This window comes from Mirounga angustirostris, unplaced genomic scaffold (genome assembly GCF_029215605.1).
Source record: "Mirounga angustirostris isolate CCGP_5_RB_7025 unplaced genomic scaffold, mMirAng1.0.hap1 SCAF_8, whole genome shotgun sequence".
Classification (NCBI taxonomy): domain Eukaryota; kingdom Metazoa; phylum Chordata; class Mammalia; order Carnivora; family Phocidae; genus Mirounga; species Mirounga angustirostris.
In genome coordinates this window covers 119,449,586-119,469,376 of record NW_026991716.1, presented here as the reverse complement: position 1 = coordinate 119,469,376, position 19,791 = coordinate 119,449,586, and the positions used below count along the sequence as shown (strand labels likewise).

At 47.4% G+C, this 19,791-nt stretch overlaps 1 protein-coding gene across 4 annotated transcripts in view; it reads right to left on the bottom strand.

Annotated features, from left to right (window-relative positions):
- The window catches only part of ARFGEF3 (ARFGEF family member 3), a 174,088-nt gene that overhangs the window by 41,028 nt on the left and 113,269 nt on the right, over nucleotides 1-19,791 (bottom strand). For all 4 annotated transcript variants that reach the window (XM_045865618.3, XM_045865620.3, XM_045865619.3 and 1 more), the window contains 10 exons: nucleotides 17,462-17,628; nucleotides 16,292-16,457; nucleotides 14,452-14,559; nucleotides 13,889-14,104; nucleotides 13,641-13,751; nucleotides 11,975-12,125; nucleotides 10,312-10,632; nucleotides 7,857-7,990; nucleotides 5,675-5,820; nucleotides 3,912-4,091 (listed from right to left, as the gene is read on the bottom strand). In XM_045865618.3, coding sequence (XP_045721574.1) covers nucleotides 3,912-4,091; nucleotides 5,675-5,820; nucleotides 7,857-7,990; nucleotides 10,312-10,632; nucleotides 11,975-12,125; nucleotides 13,641-13,751; nucleotides 13,889-14,104; nucleotides 14,452-14,559; nucleotides 16,292-16,457; nucleotides 17,462-17,628 — 1,700 coding nt within the window. The remainder of the gene's footprint in view (nucleotides 1-3,911; nucleotides 4,092-5,674; nucleotides 5,821-7,856; nucleotides 7,991-10,311; nucleotides 10,633-11,974; nucleotides 12,126-13,640; nucleotides 13,752-13,888; nucleotides 14,105-14,451; nucleotides 14,560-16,291; nucleotides 16,458-17,461; nucleotides 17,629-19,791) is intronic.

Sequence of the window (19,791 nt, the reverse complement as noted above, 5' to 3'; positions counted from 1 at the left end):
TAGAGAGAGAGACAGCGAGAGAGGGAACACAAGAAGGGGGAGTGGGAGACGGAGAAGCAGGTTTCCCGCAGAGCAGGGAGCCAGATGCGGGGCTCGATCCCAGGACCCTGGGATCATGACCTGAGCCGAAGGCAGCCGCTTAACCGCCTGAGCCACCCAGGCGTCCAATCCTCTCCAATCTTTAGAATGGATAATTTCTATTAATCTACCTTCAAGTTCACAGATTCTTCTTCTGCCATCTCAAATCTTGCTGGTAAGACCATCTAGTAGATTTTTCATTTCAGTTATTGCCATTTTCAGCTCTAGAGTTTGCATTTTTTCATAGTTCCATTTCTCTAATTAGACTATTTTTGAGTCATTCTCATCATATTTTCCTTTAATTCTTTGAAAATACTTATAATAGCTGCTCTAAAGCCTGTCTTTCAACTCCAACACTTTGGCTCATTCTAAGTCACTTTCTATTTTCTGCTTTCCCTCCCAATAGGTATCATTCTTTCTTGTCTCTTTGTATCTTTCCTTTCCTTTTCTTGCCTTCCCTTTCCTTCCTCCCTCCCTTCCTTTTTCTTTGCTAAAAAGTTGACATTTTATATATTATGGTAATGTTGAATTCTCATTAATTTTTGACGTTTTTCTTTTTTTTAAATAAGGGGTTAGGCTTATACTGTGCAATCTCTCTCTTCCCATGTGTGAGGAGCCAATGTCTCTGGCTCAGTTTCTTTGTCTTTAGGTCTTACCTTTAGTATTTAACATTCATCCCCATGTCTGCATAGGTTAGTGGTCAGCTGATGATGTGGGCAGAAATTGTGCTCAGATAACTTGAGCCTTTAAGGCTTCCATCCTCCTCAACCAATCCATGTGTGTAGGTTGGGGAAAATACTCTCAGTTTAGCCAGTTCTCAAGTTTCCCTTGTTTTTTTTTTATTTTCTGATGGAATTTGTATGGTCTATCCTGCATATGCCCATGTTTCAGTCAGCCAGAGATGTGAGAGGAATTTATCTAGTCTTTCTGTAAGTCTCTGGTTTCCAGAGACTCATGTTACATTTCTTATTGGTTCACAGCTCACTGTTACCTTAGGCTAGCAAAATTGCAGGTTTCCCCTGTTCACTTTTAATGAATTCACCGCTTTTAGTCGCCAAACCAGAGGTCTCTTTTCTAAGTCTTCTTTATTTTATTTTTGAAAGATTTTATTCATTTATTTGAGAGAGTGAAAGAGCACAAGCAAGGGGAGCGGTAGTGAGAGAGGGAGAAGCAGACTCCCTGCTGAGCACAGAACCTGATGTGGGGCTGGATCCCAGGACCCCAGGATCATGACCTGAGCCGAAGGCAGACGCTTGACCAACTGAGCCACCCAGGCGCCCCTCTAAGTCTTCTTTAAGTCAAATCTGTCCCTTATAGTACAAAAGCTGCTGATTTTCCAACTTAGCTCCACACTATTCTTGCCAATAGCTTGAGAGTAAAGGTGATGGGACAGTCTTGGGCAAGAGGTCACAGACCTCCACTGTTCTTAACCAAAGTTCTAGCAAGAAGTATTTTTTTTTTTTAAAGATTTTATTTATTTATTTGAGAGAGAGAGAGCATGGGGGGGGGAGGGTCAGAGGGAGAAGCAGACTCCCCGCCGAGCAGGGAGCCCGATGCGGGACTCGATCCTGGGACTCCAGGATCATGACCTGAGCCGAAGGCAGTCGCTTAACCAACTGAGCCACCCAGGCACCTGCAAGAAGTATTTCTAAGCATGAATGCTACTCAATTTGTTGTCTGTCCTTGGTCAATTTCCAGAAACCTGAAACTGTTGCTTTTGACAAATTTGTCCTCTTTTATACTTGATTTTTGTGAGGAAGCTTCATTAATTTTTTCATGCCACCATAGCCCAAATCCCTCCTGTTCTAAATCTTTCTGAACACATTTAAGCACAGTTACTTTACAGTCTGTCTCTGATAACTCTGGATCCCTCACTGAGCATTTGCATATATATATGTCTGTGTGCCTATTTTTATTGTTTGTTTTTCTTTTTGTTGTCAGTGACATGTTATTTCCTAATGAGTCTGATTACTTTTGATTGAATGTAGCCACTACACACGTAAATCAGGAAATAATCTGAATCCTTGGGATGATGTCATCTTCTGCCAGAGGGGCATTTGGTGCTATGGGGGGCATTAGAACTCACAAATCCTCTAATCTCATGGTAGGGATTGGGATTATTTGAAGTTGGGGCTTATTTCCTGTTATGACTAGTTTATTTAAGTTTCACTCTTCCTCCTAATATGTCCCTTTCTCTTCATGGTTCTGTACCAAGATGTCAGGAAGTTACCAGACTTGGTGGGCCCCAGATTCCAATTTTGGTTAGTTTCTCAATCTCCCAACTTCCTTTTCTGAAATTAGTGGATTCCATTCTTAGGAAAAGTAGCCTCCAAACCCAGGCACAGACTCCAGCTGTTGTCTTTCTCCTAGACATTGGCCTCATAGTTATTCACTGCCTTGCTGTGTTCCAATACCTTCCAGTGATTAAAAAAATTTTTTTAATCCAACTTTTCCTGGTTGTTCCCTGTGGAAAGTTGATCTGAACTACTTCACTATGATTGAAATCCACCAACTTAGTCTTTAGGCATTAACTCATATTTTCATTGCTTTCTTTTGTTTCATTAAACTTATATGACATTCCTATTTAATATTTTGCGGGAAGGATACCGACACTTCAATTCTCTTCAGTCCTAACTGTGCCATCTGTTCTTTCAGCAGCTTACTCTGCATATTGCCTTGTTTCCCTGTGTGTTTTGTAATATTTTGGAAATACTGTGAACTCACATATCTGGGAACTTTGTTAGTGGGATTCTTTTATGGCCCGAGTTGAAATGAGTTCCTCTGAGGGAATTTCTGTTGGCTTTTTGTACCATGCCTGTACAAAGCTTCTTAGACTACCAAGGTGGTGTAAGTTCATAAACTGACCTGCTAGAAGGGCTAGCTTATCATTTTAAATCCTGTAGAGTTTTGCTTTTTGTTTGTTTGTTTACCTCTACCAAGAGCCGATGTTAGAGGGAGGCTGCTACTATCCTCAGGAGGGTGGTATTGGGTTCATTTCTTCTTTTTTTTTTTTAAAGATTTTATTTATTTATTTGGGACAGAGAGCACATGAGAGGGGGGAGGGTCAGAGGGAGAAGCAGACTCCCTGCTGAGCAGGGAGCCCGATGCGGGACTGGATCCTGGGACTCCAGGCTCATGACCTGAGCCGAAGGCAGTCGCTTAACCAACTGAGCCCCCCAGGCGCCCCTGGGTTCATTTCTAATTCAACTTTGGCCTGAGCGAACACCAGTCTTATACAGTCTGCCTTGAGATTTATCTCCTGTTCCCGTGGCCTCAAGAATGTGATAAGCAGGACTCTGCTTCACCTGATGGCAAACACCCTCATGGCAAGACCAGGCTTAGGACTCTACTGAGTGCTCTGGCTTCCACTGTTACTTAGTTTTGGACATCTTAGTATTACCCTTCTCGCCAGGAGTTTTTAAACCTTTATTCAACCTTTTTGGTAGATTTCAGAGAGAGAGAGGATCTATCTGTGTTTGTTGCCCACCATCATGCTGGAGATGAAGTGAACAGTTGGTTTCCTTACCGTCTGTCTCCCGGCAGAGGGTAACGTAGTGATGAAGAGTCTAGGCTAGGTACGTCAAAGTATAGTATATTAGGTTTGCCTAATTATAGGGTACTTCCCAGAGTACAGCTAGATTGCCTAGGTTCCAACCCCAGTTCCACTAATCATTAACCACGTATCAGCTAAATTGCTTAACCCTCCGGTCACAGATTCCAGAAAGGATGACTGGAAAGACGAAATATGCAAAGGCCACAGGGCAGCACCAGCCAGGGCCCTCAGGAAGGGCTGCCTGAGATGCTGGGGATGCTGGCCCCCATGACACACTGACCTGGTCTTGGACATCCTCATCACACAACTCCAGCTGCATGATACGCTCAAAAGGTCGGAAAAGTGCTTCATTGAAGTGAAAATGAGGCGGCTCATTCCAGTCAGTGAGAACCTCTGTCAATATATCATGGATGAAGGAAACGGCCTTCTGAGACACATGCCTTTCCTTATGGCAGGCAGCCTGCAAAATTCAGGGGAGAGTAGAACACCATCAGGACTTTACACAAGTAGGAAAATGGTCTCTTAAGTTCCTAACCCATTTCGTGTGGGGAGGTAGAAGCAGCAATTCTGTTGAAGTAAAAAAAAAAAAATTTAAATTAAAAAAACCCTCCAAGGGTAAGTATAGATGAACAGTACACTAAAGTTGCATTTTTAATAATTTAACCAAAGATCACATACAACTCTAGTTTCACTTTAATATTTCTTGAAAAATAAGAGTTTCTAGTAAATTTTTTTTTTCTTTCTTGTAACATGACGGTTTTCTTGGGTGGTAAAGAACACATGGACTATAAAGACACCAGAACCTAGTCTGGGACCTGCCTATGGTCTCATTTTAGCCATGTTCTGAATATGATCAGATGTGTCACCTGTCCCTCAAGGAAGTGGGCCAGTTGCCCCAGTGATGATCTAATTGGCTCACATCTTTGTATGCACGCCCTTGAGGAGCCCTCTCTCACACGGACGCCGGGCTTGGATGTGTGATCTGCTTTGGACAATGGAATAATACCAAACATTGTATCAGTAGAGAACTGGAAAGTAGCTCTGATTTGGGGTTTGCCCTCTTGCTTTCCTTGGAAATCCTAAGAATGCCACGTGAATGAGCCAGGGCTAGTCTGCTGAAGGGGGAGAGACCATGGGGAGAGGCCCCTATGTCCAGCCCTCCTAATCAAGGCTGTCACGAACCAGCTGACAAGTGAGGTGCACAAGTGAAGCAAGCTGAGCTCAGCCAAGCCTGGCTCAACCCAGCTCAGATCTCTGACTCACAGAGTCAGGAGCTAAATAAATGGTTGTTGTTTGATGTTGCCAGATTTTGGGGGTGGTTGATTATAGCGTAACAGATAACTGATACACACTGTTTTTCCATGACCAAGTTGGTTATTTTCTACCCCTTTTCTTTACTAGAATGTTCTCAGTTTAGTGAACTAGTTCCACAAGTCTTTATTTGATGAAGTAGCTCTACCAGATTAACGCTAAAGAAGTAGTAAGAATCATTATCACTGAAAAACAAGGCAACAATTTTCCCATCAATCGAGAAGTAGCCAGTCGTCATGCACTGAAGTGCTTAGTTCATAGGATATAATTTATCACATATACCACTTTGTATGAGAGTGAAAGGGGTCCTGCATTAATTTTGTTGGAAAAACTAGGGCGTATGGTTCGCCTAATTATAGGATACTTCCCAGAGTACATTTAGCTATCAGAAAAGAAGGACTGGCAGGAACAAAAGGCATTGTTATAATCATGTATAAAAGTGAAGCTCCAGCCTCCGGCTGAAAGTAAGGCATAAACAGAAAGCAGGCTGCAGGAGGTACCTAGCCAAGTCATGCAATTGTAAAGAAAGAGGGTCAGGGTGACACCAGGGTGGGACTGCCCTTTTGGGGTGATTCTCTAGATGCCACGATGTACCATCAGTGACCTATGATGTTTGTGCCCAGGTGATGGAAACCTTAGCCTTGCTCTTCGCCCACACACCGCCCAGAAAGCCCCGTGCTGGCTCTGCTGCAGGAGCTCCCTGAGCTTCGCTTCCTGCTTTCAGGGGCTCACCTCCACCAGGTGTGGGGCCACAAGGCTCCAGCAGCGCATCACATGGAGCAGTGGCCGTGACTTGCTCCGCACGATCCTCAGCATGGCATCCCCGAGGCGGAATAGGTGGAGGGCGCTTTTTCGGTCTTGGGTGGATTTCACCTCTCCTGTAAGAAGGCAAGACCACAAAAGCCATAAAGCCCAAACACAGGAACAGTTTGACCTGTTCAAGCAGAGAGAGAGAGGATGAAAATCAAAGGGGATGAAAAATACTCAGGGTGGTAGGATTAGTCAATGCGGGCCAACTGAGGGAGGAGAGGACCCTGGATTCAAGAGAGACTAGGCGGTTCACTCAACACCTCTCCTATCGGCCACCATATCCCCAGGGCCTGCCGTGACAAGTGTGAGCACTGCTCGTGGATAAGGGGGGACGGCATGGTAGTTAAGTAGGAGGGGTGGGGAGTCAGACTGCCTGGGTTCAACTCCTGGCTGCACCGTTCAGTAGCTGGTTATGCTGGACCAGAGATCTCTCTCTTGTGGTCAAAGTAGGGATAACGGCCCTTACCTCTTAAAGTTACTTTAAGGATGAAATATGGAGATACAAAGTGGCCTATCACAGGGCTTGGCACATACTAAACGCCCCCCACTGTTAGCCATTAATGTTACTGTTGTCACTCGCCATCCACTTTGCCAATCCTTAATGGCACTTCTGAAGAGCTTGCCAAGCAGGTCAGGCCCCTTTCTGCTCAATAACATGCTTTTTGAAACTGCTCTGTCTTGCTTCAGTGTAATCCTTGCCTCCTCGGATCTTTTGCTCCTTCTTTGCCCTGTCCCCTTGGTCTTCTCCCTTTTCATCACTTTCTCCTTGCTCATGTCCTGTTTCTCCTATATTGTCTACAAAATGCTGGACATTATCATGCTCTTCCAGTCAGAATGCTCCTTTCTAATTAGTCTTGCCATATCAAATAAACTTCAAAATGACAGTAATAATAATCACTGACATTTACTGGATGTTTATTCTGCATCAAATGCCGTGTTGGTGTGTCTGTAATCACTTTATTTTTTAAATTAAACCTTAAACAAATGTGATTATTGCCATTTCACAGATTAGAAAATTAAATGCCAGAAAGGTAAACTGACTCACCTAAGATAGTGTAGCTGGTAAATGGTGGAGGCAGCATTTTAACTGCTATCTGACTCATTCCAAAAGCAAATGCCTCCTCCGCCTCCTCCTAGTTCTGCTGCCTCTTCCTGACCCTGCTCCTCGCTTTTTTGTAAGCTGAGAGCTTGCTGATTTCTCCAACCCCAAACACTTTGAAGGTGGCCCCTAGGTCCAGGGATGCTCTGGAAGTCTGATGGGTCTGGGAGGTTGGCTTTATATAGCTAAGGTTTTAAAGTCTATTAAAAACCCGCGGGGAGAGGACGGTGCTTCTCAAATCAGAATCTGCAGTAAGGATCCAAAGGCCAAATATATACACTTAGAACTTCAGGTCCCTGAAGATGGGACCACAAGAGGCTGTACGATCCAACCTGCCAGCACCGTGCGTCCCTAGCACGTAGCTCCGTGGCTCTGCCCAGACCCATCGGGACAGAGGCTCACTGTTTTGGCACGACAACCTTGGCTGCGGATGGACCGCTGTGAGCAGCCTGCCACCCGTCTGGGACCCTTGGGCAGCTCCCTACGATGTGGCTCCCTTCGAGGCCCTCATCAGTGGAGATGGTGACATTGACCTATCATTAGGGATATGCCTCGATAGCAGTTTTCCTAAGAGTAGCAGGAGGCTTCTCCCCATTCCACTCTTCTCTCCCACCAGCCCCGGGTGGAATCAGGAGCTGCTTCTGCAAGCCGCTGAACTGAAAGAAGCAAGAGACGTGGCTCGTGACACGGAGATAGGGTCCCATCCTCACGGGAAGCTACCTGCACCCTGAGCAGCCACATGATTGTCTCTGTCTCAAGCCCGGAGCTTGGCAGAACCAGCTGGCACAGCTCCGCTGGGGACAGGGGCAGCAGTGGCCGCAGCGTTTCCGCTCACACAGTCCCCGGCACGCCTGAAAACTGGTGACAAATCTGCGCTAGACCTTAGCCAGGGTGACCGTGTGGGATGGGGATGTGGATTCAAGTCTTCAGGTAGGCCGCTGCTTTCAGAGATCTGGGCCACCTCCTGCTGATCTGGCGGCGCGGTCTCTTCAGGGAAAGAATTACCTGGCATTGCCAGGGAGTAATCCACTGTATCCGTGACAGAATGGAAGAGCTGGGACTGCGACGCTTTCTTCAGCTGGTAAAGGAACCCTCCTAAAGCCATCAGGTTCAACTTGTCCGTAGCATCTTCAAAGAGCCTGCATGAAACAAATAGATTGGTTACTTGGGAACAATTCCGTGAAGGCTTTGTGGTAGAATGATGATGGTAATTTCGTTAACTGTGAGGAATATAAATGTGTAAACACTGTAAAGAAATGCATGGGTTTATTCTTCTCTATTATTACTGTGTATAAGTTTGCTCTAACTAGGAGATTTTAATCTAAAGGGCACAGATTAAAAAAAAAAATCCTTGGTTTCCCCATGGCTTAGCTCAGCCATGCTCGGCACTCATGAAATGTTTGGCAAGAAGTTGAAACTGGCAAAGCATCACCCCCTGAAACTGAGTCACTGGGAATGAAATCCTTAGAATTAGCTTTAGTTTCATAAGCTCTATGATAGAAAAACCCACTAAGTGAATCAAGGCTTTTGCTGGGCTACGATTGATGAGTCTAATGCTGGGCTTGGTCTTGAGAAGGATACAAAACCAAAGTACACCCAAACCTGTAAGCCCCCCTGGGGGTGGGGCTAGCTTTATTACTGCCTCCGACTCATACACCAGGGTATGAGTGGGAGCTCAAGTATCTGCTAAAAGAACAAATACTCCCTAACATAATGGACCTCACAGGTTCCTTTTGTTTCCTAACTCCACTGGGCGCAGACATTTCTAGCAGAAGCAGCTGGGAAGGAAGAGGGGAGCACAGGCAGCAGGGCTTAGAGAAGGATCCGAGGCTCACTGGAATTCAGAAGGTTGGCATCCGACGTGGGTTTCTATGGCCAGTCTTCCGCCACTCTTGGGTCATCTGTTGCCTGCTCTCCAAACCTGTGCTCACACCAGAAGGGCAAGCAGCCCCATGGGCTGTCACATGCTGGGCAAGGAGAGGGTCTCTAACAGAAATTGAATACAGAGTCCCTTTTGACGAGGTTATATGAGACGTACAGGTTTTAAGATGGGAATTAGTGAATTAAGCATTCACAAATGATTGAAACAAAGACTTTTTTCTTGTTCCAATTGTTTTTTAAAGATTTTATTTATTTATTTGAGAGAGCGAGAATGAGAGAGAGAGAGAGAGTACATGAGAGGGGGGAGGGTTAGAGGGAGAAGCAGGCTCCTCGCCGAGCAGGGAGCCCGATGCGGGACTCGATCCAGGGACTCCAGGATCACGACCTGAGCTGAAGGCAGTTGCTTAACCAACTGAGCCACCCAGGCGCCCTTTCTTGTTCCAATTTTAATATCACTTAGTGTCTGGGTCCTTTTAACTATTTCTCTCTTGTTCCTAGTAAAAGAACAGTGATGAACATTATGCCCCACCTGATGCCTGTATACTACTTTCCAGATGCCAAACACTCTCCCAGCCACCTTGCTGGATACACCGGGAAAAGAGATTACTGTACTAAGTTAGTAGATGGAGAAACTGAGTCTCAGCATAACTATTTATACAGACATGACCTTGCAGTTGGTTAGTGTCAAAGCCAGGAAAGAACTCAGGTATTCTGAGCCCCTATGAGTGGCGTTCCACTTTCCCACGCCCTGGCTGTCGGCTCCCTGTATAAACTTCACTGAACCGGGGCTGAGGGCACAATGACCCAGCGTGGACAGCGCAGTGAGGTGAGACTACATGTGACTGGTGACCAACAGCAGTTTCAAATCAGAAAGTGTCACCACTTGGGGTTGGGGTTAAACTTAACAATGGTTAAAGAATATATCACACTCTTGGGTGTGGGAATACAGATAGTAACTATCATAAAAATAATGCATTTTTGGTGGCACCTGGGTAGCTCGGATGGTTAAGCGTCTGCCTTCGGTTCAGGTCATGATCCCAGGGTCCTGGGATCGAGTCCCTCATTGGGGGGGGGGGGTCCCTGCTCAGCGGGGAGCCTGCTTCTCCCTCTCCCTCTGCCTGCCACTCCCCCTGCTTGTGCTTTCTCTGTCAAATAAATAAAATCTTAAAAAAAAAATAATGGATTTTTATCACTTATCAAGCTCTGTCCTTATCAAGCTTCAAGTGTAGTAATTAATTTAACCTCACGGCCACCCTGTGAGAGGCTGACTTTATGGCCTTACCTGACGTGAGGCCATCAGGGCCCAGGGAGGCGAACCTGCCTCCCTGGGCTCACAGGGTAAGTGCAGAGCGCCAGCCCCAGGGAGCCTGCCTCCAGAGCCTCCGGTCTTAGCCAACAGACAGCAGTTCATTCTAAGTGTGGGGCATGACGGGAGACAGAGGTATGTTCGAAAAAAATAAAAGAGGCTTAAATGACTGGCCAACCCATCTAGTGGTCCTGGGAGTGATCTGAGACGAGAGACACTGGTGCTCTGCGGGAGCAGTACCTCCGAGGTGTGGGGATCATGGGGCGCGCCTACCTGTCGGCCTGGGTGGACAGCGTGAGCACGGCCTTGGCAGCGCTGCTCCCGGTCATGAGGCTGCCCCCGCGGAAGTCCGAGGCCCGGCCTCTGCTGCCTTCCCTGACCAGCTCTTGGATGGAGAGCGGCTGGATGACGGGGGCCGCGCTCAGGGAGCTCTCTGGCTCTAGGCTCTGCTCTGGCGCCGAGCCCTCACACTCTGGGTCCCCAAGGGGTCCGGAGCCCCCTGACGCCTTCTGGGGCTGGCTGATGGTCAGCGGGGGCTGAGAGGCGCCGTCGCTGAAATGGGTGTGCTCCAGTGTGCCCACGTATTCACAGACCCTAGACACAGGCACAGAGAAGCAGCTGTCAGGCCTCGTAGCTCAGCAGGCCGGCTCTGTAAATCCCACAGTAAGGGAAAGATACCCCAGCCTGCTTTGCAGAACCCCCTGCCCCCCCAATTTCCTTTCTTGTCAGGGCCACCTTTCCCTCTCCCCCTTCACTATCCATATTATTATTATTATTATTTTTTGATTTGGACTAGATGACCTGGAAGTGGGGTAAGGATTCCTCAGATTGTCGTCCCCTGTGCTGGGAGAAAGGTGGGTAACAAAAGCTCTGTTCACCCAGTTCCATCCTGTCCAGCTTATTGGCTTATTTAGATTTTGGCTGCCTGCGGAGTTTTCCCAAGGGGCCCTCTCCCCCTCTCTCTAACCATTTCTTCTCTCTCATTCCTAGTAAAAGAACAGCGATGAGCATCATGCCCTGATGAGGACTCAGGAAGCGCTTCTTTATGATCCCAGCCTGAGTGTGCACGTGGCTGGCAGGCCCTCTGGCCACAGTGGGCCCTGTCACAAGGGCTCTGCCCAGCCGTGTGCTGACTGGCCTTGACAGCTCCTACAACTAGTGCTGGGGGCGGGGGTGCCCTAACCACAGCAAACACAGACAAGTATCACAAGGTAGGGTATAACTGCCAACTTCCAAACTGTTCGTGCCCAACAGACCCTGGGCCTAAGATGGTTCATAAGAGGCCCAGTGTCCCCGAAGAAGTCCAGCTGGTCCAGTAAAGACCGTCCCAGATAACCTGCTCTCGTGTTCTATAAGCAGGCAATTTTTTGATTCCCTATAAAATGCTCTGGTGCAATTTAAGTCATTTGCTTTTTCCTGTTTTGCCTGTGAGAACAGTGAGGACCAGCAGCACACCAGCCTCCACGTTAAAACCCACTTTGCTCCAGGCTGATTCATACTGGCTCTCTCGCCTATTCCTCCCAAGATAGGTTTTTCACTCTTTGAATGATCTGCATGCCTCTTTCTTTGAAACCCAACAGACACTTAGAGCTGTATTTGCTTCGAGGGCATCAAACTGAACCCAGGTCTGGCTGGTGCTCTGGGTGAGATCCAGGTGCCTGAGCCCTGCCCCTGACGCCCCACTCTGCTCTTCCAGAACTGAGCTTGGTGCAAGGCATCGGGCGGGTGCTGAGGAGGTGGTGAGGAAACAGCCTGGCCCCTGCCCCATGCCTGCACCGTGGGTGCTGCTTCTCTGTCCCAGGTCTGCCCAAAGCCAATGCCCAGAAGACATGCTTTTTGTCTCAGTCGTGTGAGGACTGGGGAGCTATCCCTGCTTCTGTCCTACAGGTGCTCTGAACTCGGTAACTGATCGGGGTTGGGGGCTCTTGTCACGCACCTGAACACGTGCGGCCAGCAGTCTGGGTTGTGGCTTCCCATCTCCAGGCCTACGCTGAGGATGGCATCCATGCACAAGACGTGGGCGGTGTGCAGCCAGACCCCCTGCAGCTTCCCGATCTGCTCCAGTTTCTGCTCCACTTTCAGTTTTACTGTGCCAGAAAGACATTCATTAACGTAATGGTCCAAGAAGGAGCCAGAAAGGGAGACAGAAAGGATGAAAAGGAGAGAATGGGCTGCCGTGCAAGAGCAAAAAGGAAACAGCAGATGTCACTCGATGTCACTGGCAGCAAGCTCCTCAATAGCAGGTCCCTGGGGTTCAGCGTGTAAGCTACCCAGCCCTCGGGCCCCATGGACACTGGTGAGCCCAGCTCGGCAGCTTCACAAGTTGGGTGGATCCTCGGCTGGTGGGTGCAGTTCTTCCAGACCCACCTGTGGGTTCTAAGTCAGTGACAGCAGTGAGGATGGGCTTCGTGTGCCAACCCCAGCTAAAGCTGTTTGTGCCCGAGCCCTTCCCCCACCTGTGTGCTCACACTGATAAGACAGAATTCCTGGCAATCTGTGAGTTCTCTGAGGTTTATTTAATGTCATATGTTCATGATGATGATCATCTAAAACATATGTATGTATTCCCTGAGCACATGATGACTGCTTTATAACTGAAAATCATCAGATCGTTTCACTCCCCGAGTTTACGTTTAGATTTGTGATCTTCAAATAATACTTTTTAAATTATAGATGACTAATGAGAAAGGATGCAGAGGGTAGCTTAATATGTCAATTATGCAAAATGCCAAGGGAAGGCCAAATGACAACATCCTCCATGAATAAAGGTGTCAAGTCATCAGAAGATGGGTCTGGTGGGATAAGTGAATGATGGTCCAGAACCTAGAAACACAGCATGCTCACTTCAGAGGAAGCCAAACCATATTCCTGTTGTAAGAGGCAAACTGAGTTTTAGCAAAGCATCATTTGTCTCATGGATGTGATACTGATTTTATTTTTTACTTGAACACCAATTTTGGTTTTATAATTTCTTAAGAACTTTAAATCTAGGGATTTTTATGTAATTTATGGTTGTGCACATTAAGTATATATACTAGATAATCATCCCCTTCGTTGGCTAACTGATTTTCACAAGTTAAAAACCACCTCTTTCCAGAGTTCACAAAGCTCAGGTTTTTCTCTTACAAGAACAAAGTTTTTCTGAAGCTTCTCTCAGGGATTTCCTCCATTTGATTTCCCTCTTCAGAAAACTGGCTATTCTGGCCTTTTCCCACTATCACCTGAGGGGTCTTCAGATGTGTACTCTGTGAGGTGCCAAAGCAAGTGGCCGGATGAAGACAGAGTATGAATAGCTCAGCCAGGTGGGCCTCTGGGGTCCCGCAGGACTCCTGTTAGCAGCCGAGAGCACTTTCCTTTAGTCACCGGGGGCCAGGATGTCTCTCGTCTCCAGAGGGATGTACGGGGGGTGCTCTGCAGGGCCAGCCGTGTAAAAGAGAGCCACGCCTGGGATCCAGACTGTGATCCAGCCTGGGACTGTGCGATCAGCGGTAAACCTATGTTGTGCCTCACACAGGGACCGGGGATGGGTGTCTGCTCACGTGTGCGGGTGTGTGCAGACGGCACATAGGGCGCCAGGTGGATTCTGGCCCTTCAGCTGTTACCTTGTGCTATGGCATCACTGGGCTCTTGGACTTCCTTCTCCTCTTTTTCTTCCTGGACACAGGAGGCCGCCGCCATCTGGGCAAGGGCTGAGGCGCAGTTAGCCGCAACTCCTTTAGAGACAACAAACAATCACCCCTCACTGACTCTATTCTCTAACCATTTACCAAGCAGGGCCCTTCCAGAAGACTTGTTTCCCACTAGGGACTCCCCTCAGGCCACGGGTCAAGGGATGTCACTCCCCCGGTACCTAGAGCACAGCTCAGCCTCGCCGCTTTCCGCAGCCCATCGAGGCTCATGCAGATGGCGTCACGTTCCTTTTGGTTCTGCTCTTTGATGCCTTCAGCTCCCAGAATGAAGGCCAACCCTTTGGAGCTTCCTGCCATTCGGCCAGTCAGCGGGGTTGATAAAGTATCGATCAGGTTCTTCCAGCAGCCTACCAGAATATAGCGAGCAAATGCCACACCTAGAACATGAAGGGGCATACATCACTTTCTGGAGGCAGAAACAACCCGGCAGAGAATGGCATGCGATCTTCTGACCATCCAAGTAGCAACACTGAGTTGTAAGCAATTCTACTACCAGAAATGTAATTTAATGGATGTTGGATTGCATTTTACTTTGTGTGTATAAATAATGAATGTTGCATCATCAGCTGGATGTTGCGAAGTGACTTCCATCAGGCACTCTTTTTCTGACAGGACAAGATGGTAATTCATTTACGTCAGCACAGAAAGCTGTCACTTAATGACTTAATTGCTGGTAACATATGTGATGTATGTATATTCATAAACTCAAGACCCAAGTCTTTACCTGCCACTGTGGAGTCATCAATTCTCCTGCCCTGGGTGAAAGGAGACTCGGTAGAAGCTGAGGCCATCAGCTGGCCCCCAATCGCACTGCTCTCTAAGCCATCAATGTCTGTCAAGGAAAAAGACAGGGTTTTCCCTGATTAGAACACTCCAGTCAAAAACAAATGGCCACCATGATACTCATATTTTCCCGAACAAACAGCCACTGGACCTATTACGTAGCAAGAACATAACAATCTTTTATCAGAATGCTAAATTTTTGTTTTATTCTTTTTTTTAAAGGATTTTTTATTTGACAGAGAGAGAGAGAGAGAGAGTACAAGCAGGGGGAGCGGCAGGCAGAGGGAGAGGGAGAAGCAGGCTCCCCACCCAGCAGGGAGCCCGATGCGGGGCTCGATCCCAGGACCCTGGGATCATGACCTGAGCCGAAGGCAGATGCTTAACTGTCTGAGCCACCCAGGCGCCCCTTGTTTTATTCGTATAGTCCAGTTTTCTTTCATTGCTAGAACATTCTTCTGTTAGATTTCAAATGGATGTGAAAGTTGTCATGATTAATCAAATAAAAATTGGTCACCTGTCCAGTGATCCTGATCCCTACAGTTAGGGACCTTGGCCTTGTTTCTCCCAGTTGCATCCTAGTTCTAGAACCAAGACTACAAATGCCAGCCAATAACCAATGCTGTGAACAGACTTCACTATGTGTCTTGACTCCCTGCCTGATTCCTAAAGAGCACCTCAGCCCAAGTCCCTCATTGTTGGGTTCTACCTGCCAATAGTCTACTCTGCCACCTTTGTAAGAGCTCCCCAGTACTGGCCGTAGGTAACATAACACAGCCTTTGGACAACAGATTCTGCCTCTTCCCTGGACTGTCCTGGCCTGCTCTGGCCTGGTTGTGCTCCTGTCCACGTGCCCTGCTTGGTGCAGAGCCGTGCTGAGCTGGATGTGGACACATGGAAGGACAGCGAGGGCAGGGGAGGTATCTGGCCTAGGGCTATTCCATACATATCCTGTCAGCTGGGGCCATGAGACCATAACTTGGATTAGAAACCAGTCTGGGAACTCAGATCAAACACAAGATGAGCCTGGATCTAATACATGAAGCCTACTGATGGCCAAGGTCTTGAGCACTCCCTGGTCTACCTGACACTGTAGGTAAGCCATGAGAAGCCATGAATGACTGCTTTCTCTCTCTCTCTCTCTCTCTCTCTCATACACACACCAAAAACAAGAACAAGAACAAGAACAAAAAAACCCTGCTTCATGACCGTACCCCATAGAGCTCTCTATGCTCTCATGTAAAATTTCTAATAAACAGGATTTTAAAAACTCTGGACACTGAAGACAAAGATGCTGGGCAACCTCTTGGCATTATTTCAAATTCTTGTATAGCCGGGAAGGGAAGAGAGGACCTCTGATGAGGATAGGAGATGGGAAGGAAGCCAAGTTTAAAATCAAGCATTTTACATTTCTGGCAAATTCAGGAGCACTAAATGATATAGGGTTATCTATTAGCATGTGAGAGTTTCCAGGAATAATTCTGGGCTCTATGCCCAGAAAGTACTTCATATTCCTAGGAGAGGCCTGTAGTTTTACCCTGACAGACACAGGTGCTAAGTAGTCCTTATCTAATGGGGCACAGTGAGCCCTCCAGGGTCCCACGTGAAAAACAGACAGAACATTCCTATGAGGTGGATTCATGACACTTTCCTGGAACCGTTACCAATTGCCAGGGAGGCTCTGCGGGTGTTGTCTCAAGGCTGGCTTCTCTGAAAGGGGCTCTGGAGTGTCCCCCCCACCACGCCACCCCGAGTGCCACGGAGCTGTGTGACGAGCCACTGACCGGTCAGCATGGTGATGAGGGGCAGGCTGTTATCCTCCGGGCTGCCCCAGTAGCCAGCTTCTCCGAGCATGTTTCTGTCGAGCACCTGATGGTAGAGCTCCTCAATCCAGGCCTGGGAGAACACCATCAGCACCCCACTGGTCTGGACCTGCTTCATGAACTCTTTCTACGGAGAGGATCACATGAGAAGGTGACCAGATAGGATCCCCTGCAAATGAACACGTTCCTCTGCTGCCCCTTCCCTTCATGGATCCCTTACCTGAGTCAAGGCTTCCAGGAAAAATAAAACCTTATTGATCAGGGGCGTGGCGGTGGTGGGGGGGTGGATAAGGGAAGGGGGAACCAAACGGAGAAGTCCTAAACTTTATGAAGTTCCTTTTACTTTTGCTATCTTTTTAAGAATCTCTGTAGAAGGATTAGGAATACTTCCCTCTCTGATGTGTGTGGGCGGGATAGAAACGGTGCAGAAATATGAACAGAAGAGCTCCCTCTCGCTGCCCCAAGAGCAGCAGAGATAGAATGTGTTCCCTGAAAAAGCCTACGTGGCTCGAGAGCTACTTGATTCCCAATTGCCCTTGGGAATTTATAATTTATCAGGCAAACAAACGATTGCTGATGCCCTCGTGCAGCTCCACGGACGGAGGCTCACGAGCTGATACTAGGGGAGAGCGTGGAGCGACCACAGCATAATCACCATCATTCTCATTCTGCAGCTTATACGAGGTGCTCTGTTACTGACAACTAACTAGTAAGCTTGGCTGTGGGTTACGAGTAGATCGGAGTACACTCTGGAAGACAATGAAGAGTGTAAAGCAGGCCTTGATTTTCAGTAAAGGGGACAACTCCCTGCCCATCTTCTGATGTTTGAACATTCTGATCACCCGTTTTGTACTGTGGCTCACACACGTGTGTTTAACGATGCCATGGGTGATGATACTAGGCCACTGGCAGGCACTGGGTCCTGGCCTCTCTGCAGCAAGGTGGGCAGCTGTGTGGCCCACCGCACTATGTAAACTGCCTCGCATCCCCGTCCACCCTCCACGGCCCCGCCGACGTCACCCACTCCACACGAGTGGGGAGCAGAGCATGCTGAGCTGTCCATCCCAGGACACTGGTGTGCAGCTCTCCAGCCACCTGTCCTTGGAGGGGCCAACGGGACCACGGGCTCACCATCACGCCTGGGGCCAGGGCGGGCCGCTTGCGGTAGTAGTCGCCGTGGGAGAGCTTCAGGTTGAGCAGCAGGGCGCAGTGCGCCGCCGTGTATAAGCTGTCCGCGTTCATCAGCATCTGCAAGCTGAGGCTGCCACTCCCATCGAATCCGGGGGAGTGCATCATGCCTACGGGAGAGAGTCAAGACTCCTCTGTGGTTGCACACAAGGCGCCCAGCAAGACTGGCTTACGGAGAGCCCTGACCCGATCCTCGTGACGGGAACATGCATCTTGTAAGACACCCCTGTAAAGCACCTACAGCCAGCAAGGAGTATTATGAGGGTCCCACACATGCCCTAGCCTGGTGGGGAGGAGTGGGCACTCTGGAGTGAATCTCCCTGGGCAAATCTGGATGAGCTACTCATCAGCTACTTTGGTAAAATCACTCAGACGCCCTAAGTCTCAGCTTCTTCACCTCTACATAGGCAGAATAACCAACTGTGTCCATCTCCTGCTCAAAGTCTCCAACGACTTCCCATCACAATATAATAAAACCTGGACTTCCCCTCCCCTCTCTTTCTCACTCCCCACAGCCACCTGGATCTGTGTGCTCCTTAGACCACCAAGACTGAGCTTGCCTTTGCATTTTTCCTTACCAGTCCCCAGAATGATCTCTCAAGATCTCTGGAGGACGTGCTCCCTTCTTTAAGGTTTCTGCTCAAGCGTCAGCTTTACAGAGGCCTTCCCTTTCAACTCCATCTCAGACAGCATCCCACCACCACCACCCCTGCAATATTCCTCCTGCTCACCCTGCATTGTCTTCATTGCCTCAGTATCATTTATTCTACCCAGCATTGTATTAACATCTATTTATTATCTGCTGTCACTACTATTATCTACTATTATGTAAGATCTATGAGAGGGCGAGACTTTGTTAGTTTTGTTCCCTACAGAATCCCCGGTGCCTAGAACAGTGCTTGGCATACAGGAGACCCTTAAAAAACAGTTGCTAAGAATGAATGAACACGTTTGTTGTGAGAACTAGATATGATAACGCATGTAAGATGCTTAGTGCAGTAACCCATAAGTACATACTTTCAAAAAAGTAATAATGTTCCTCAAAAAGCAAAGCAGAATTCCCATATGACCCAGTAATTACGCTCTTAGGTATACAGTATGCCCCAAAGAATTAAAGGCAGGGATTTAAGCAGATCCTTGTATGCCAATTTCACTGCAGCGTTATTCACAATTGCCAAACATGGAGACACCTGAAGTGTCCATCAGAGACGAGTGTATCGACGGAGTACGGTACACACGTACCACGGAGTTCTGATCCGTGTTACACCATGGATGAGCCCTGCGAACATGCGGAGTGAAATAAGCCAGGCATAGAATGACAAATGTTGTATGATCCACGTAGATGAGGTACAGGCAAGAACAGGCAAATGTACAGAGACAGGAAGTAGATGAGAAGTTACCAGGGGCTGGCGGAGAAGGCTTTCTCTTTGGGATGATGAATAAAATTTCTGAAAGTAGTGGTGACGGTTGTACAACACTGTGGATGTAGGGAGTGCCACGGAATTGTACACATAAAAATGGTAAAAGTGGCAATTTTCAAGTTATATATTTTTTATCCCAGTTAAAACAACTAATAATGTAATATATCAAAACCACTGAATTGCACACTCTAAATGGGTGAATTGTATGGTATGTGAATTTTATCTCAATAAATTTTATTTCAATAAATCTCTTAAATGAGGAAACAGAGTTTCAAAAATATATATAAAGGAATAGTTACTGGTTCTTCCCTCATTATTTTTTCTAAACATCATTTTAAGCTTAATAAGGTTTTCAGTTTGAAGGGCTCCATGTGCTTTATATACATTAACTGAAGGAAAACAAACAAACAACTATATCTCATTGATGGGCTTTAAAGATGGGCTCGTTCAGCCAGAGAGGATTAGTGCCTTGTTCAAACTTTTCACAGACAATGTGGGGAGGCAAACATTTCTCAGGTTGGCGTCTCTTCATCTGGTCTGACGTCAGCCTCAGTGCTCCGCTTGGTCCTACACATACTCTGATGCTAGATCTAGAAGTGTGGCTGAAACATACCATCCGAAAGAGACGCACGCAAATGACACATGTCCATATAATCTTCATATGCTTAAAATTATCCTTTGATCAAAAATGTACCTCTTCTATGAAATGCAAGAGTTTCCAAAACTAACAAATACATTGGAAATACAAATTTGTAACTGGACTGATTACTTATATTCCTGTGGATTTCTTAATGAATATGCTAGCAAGAGGATATGGGCCAGAAGAAGCTTTTGAAGCTGAAAAATCTTCAA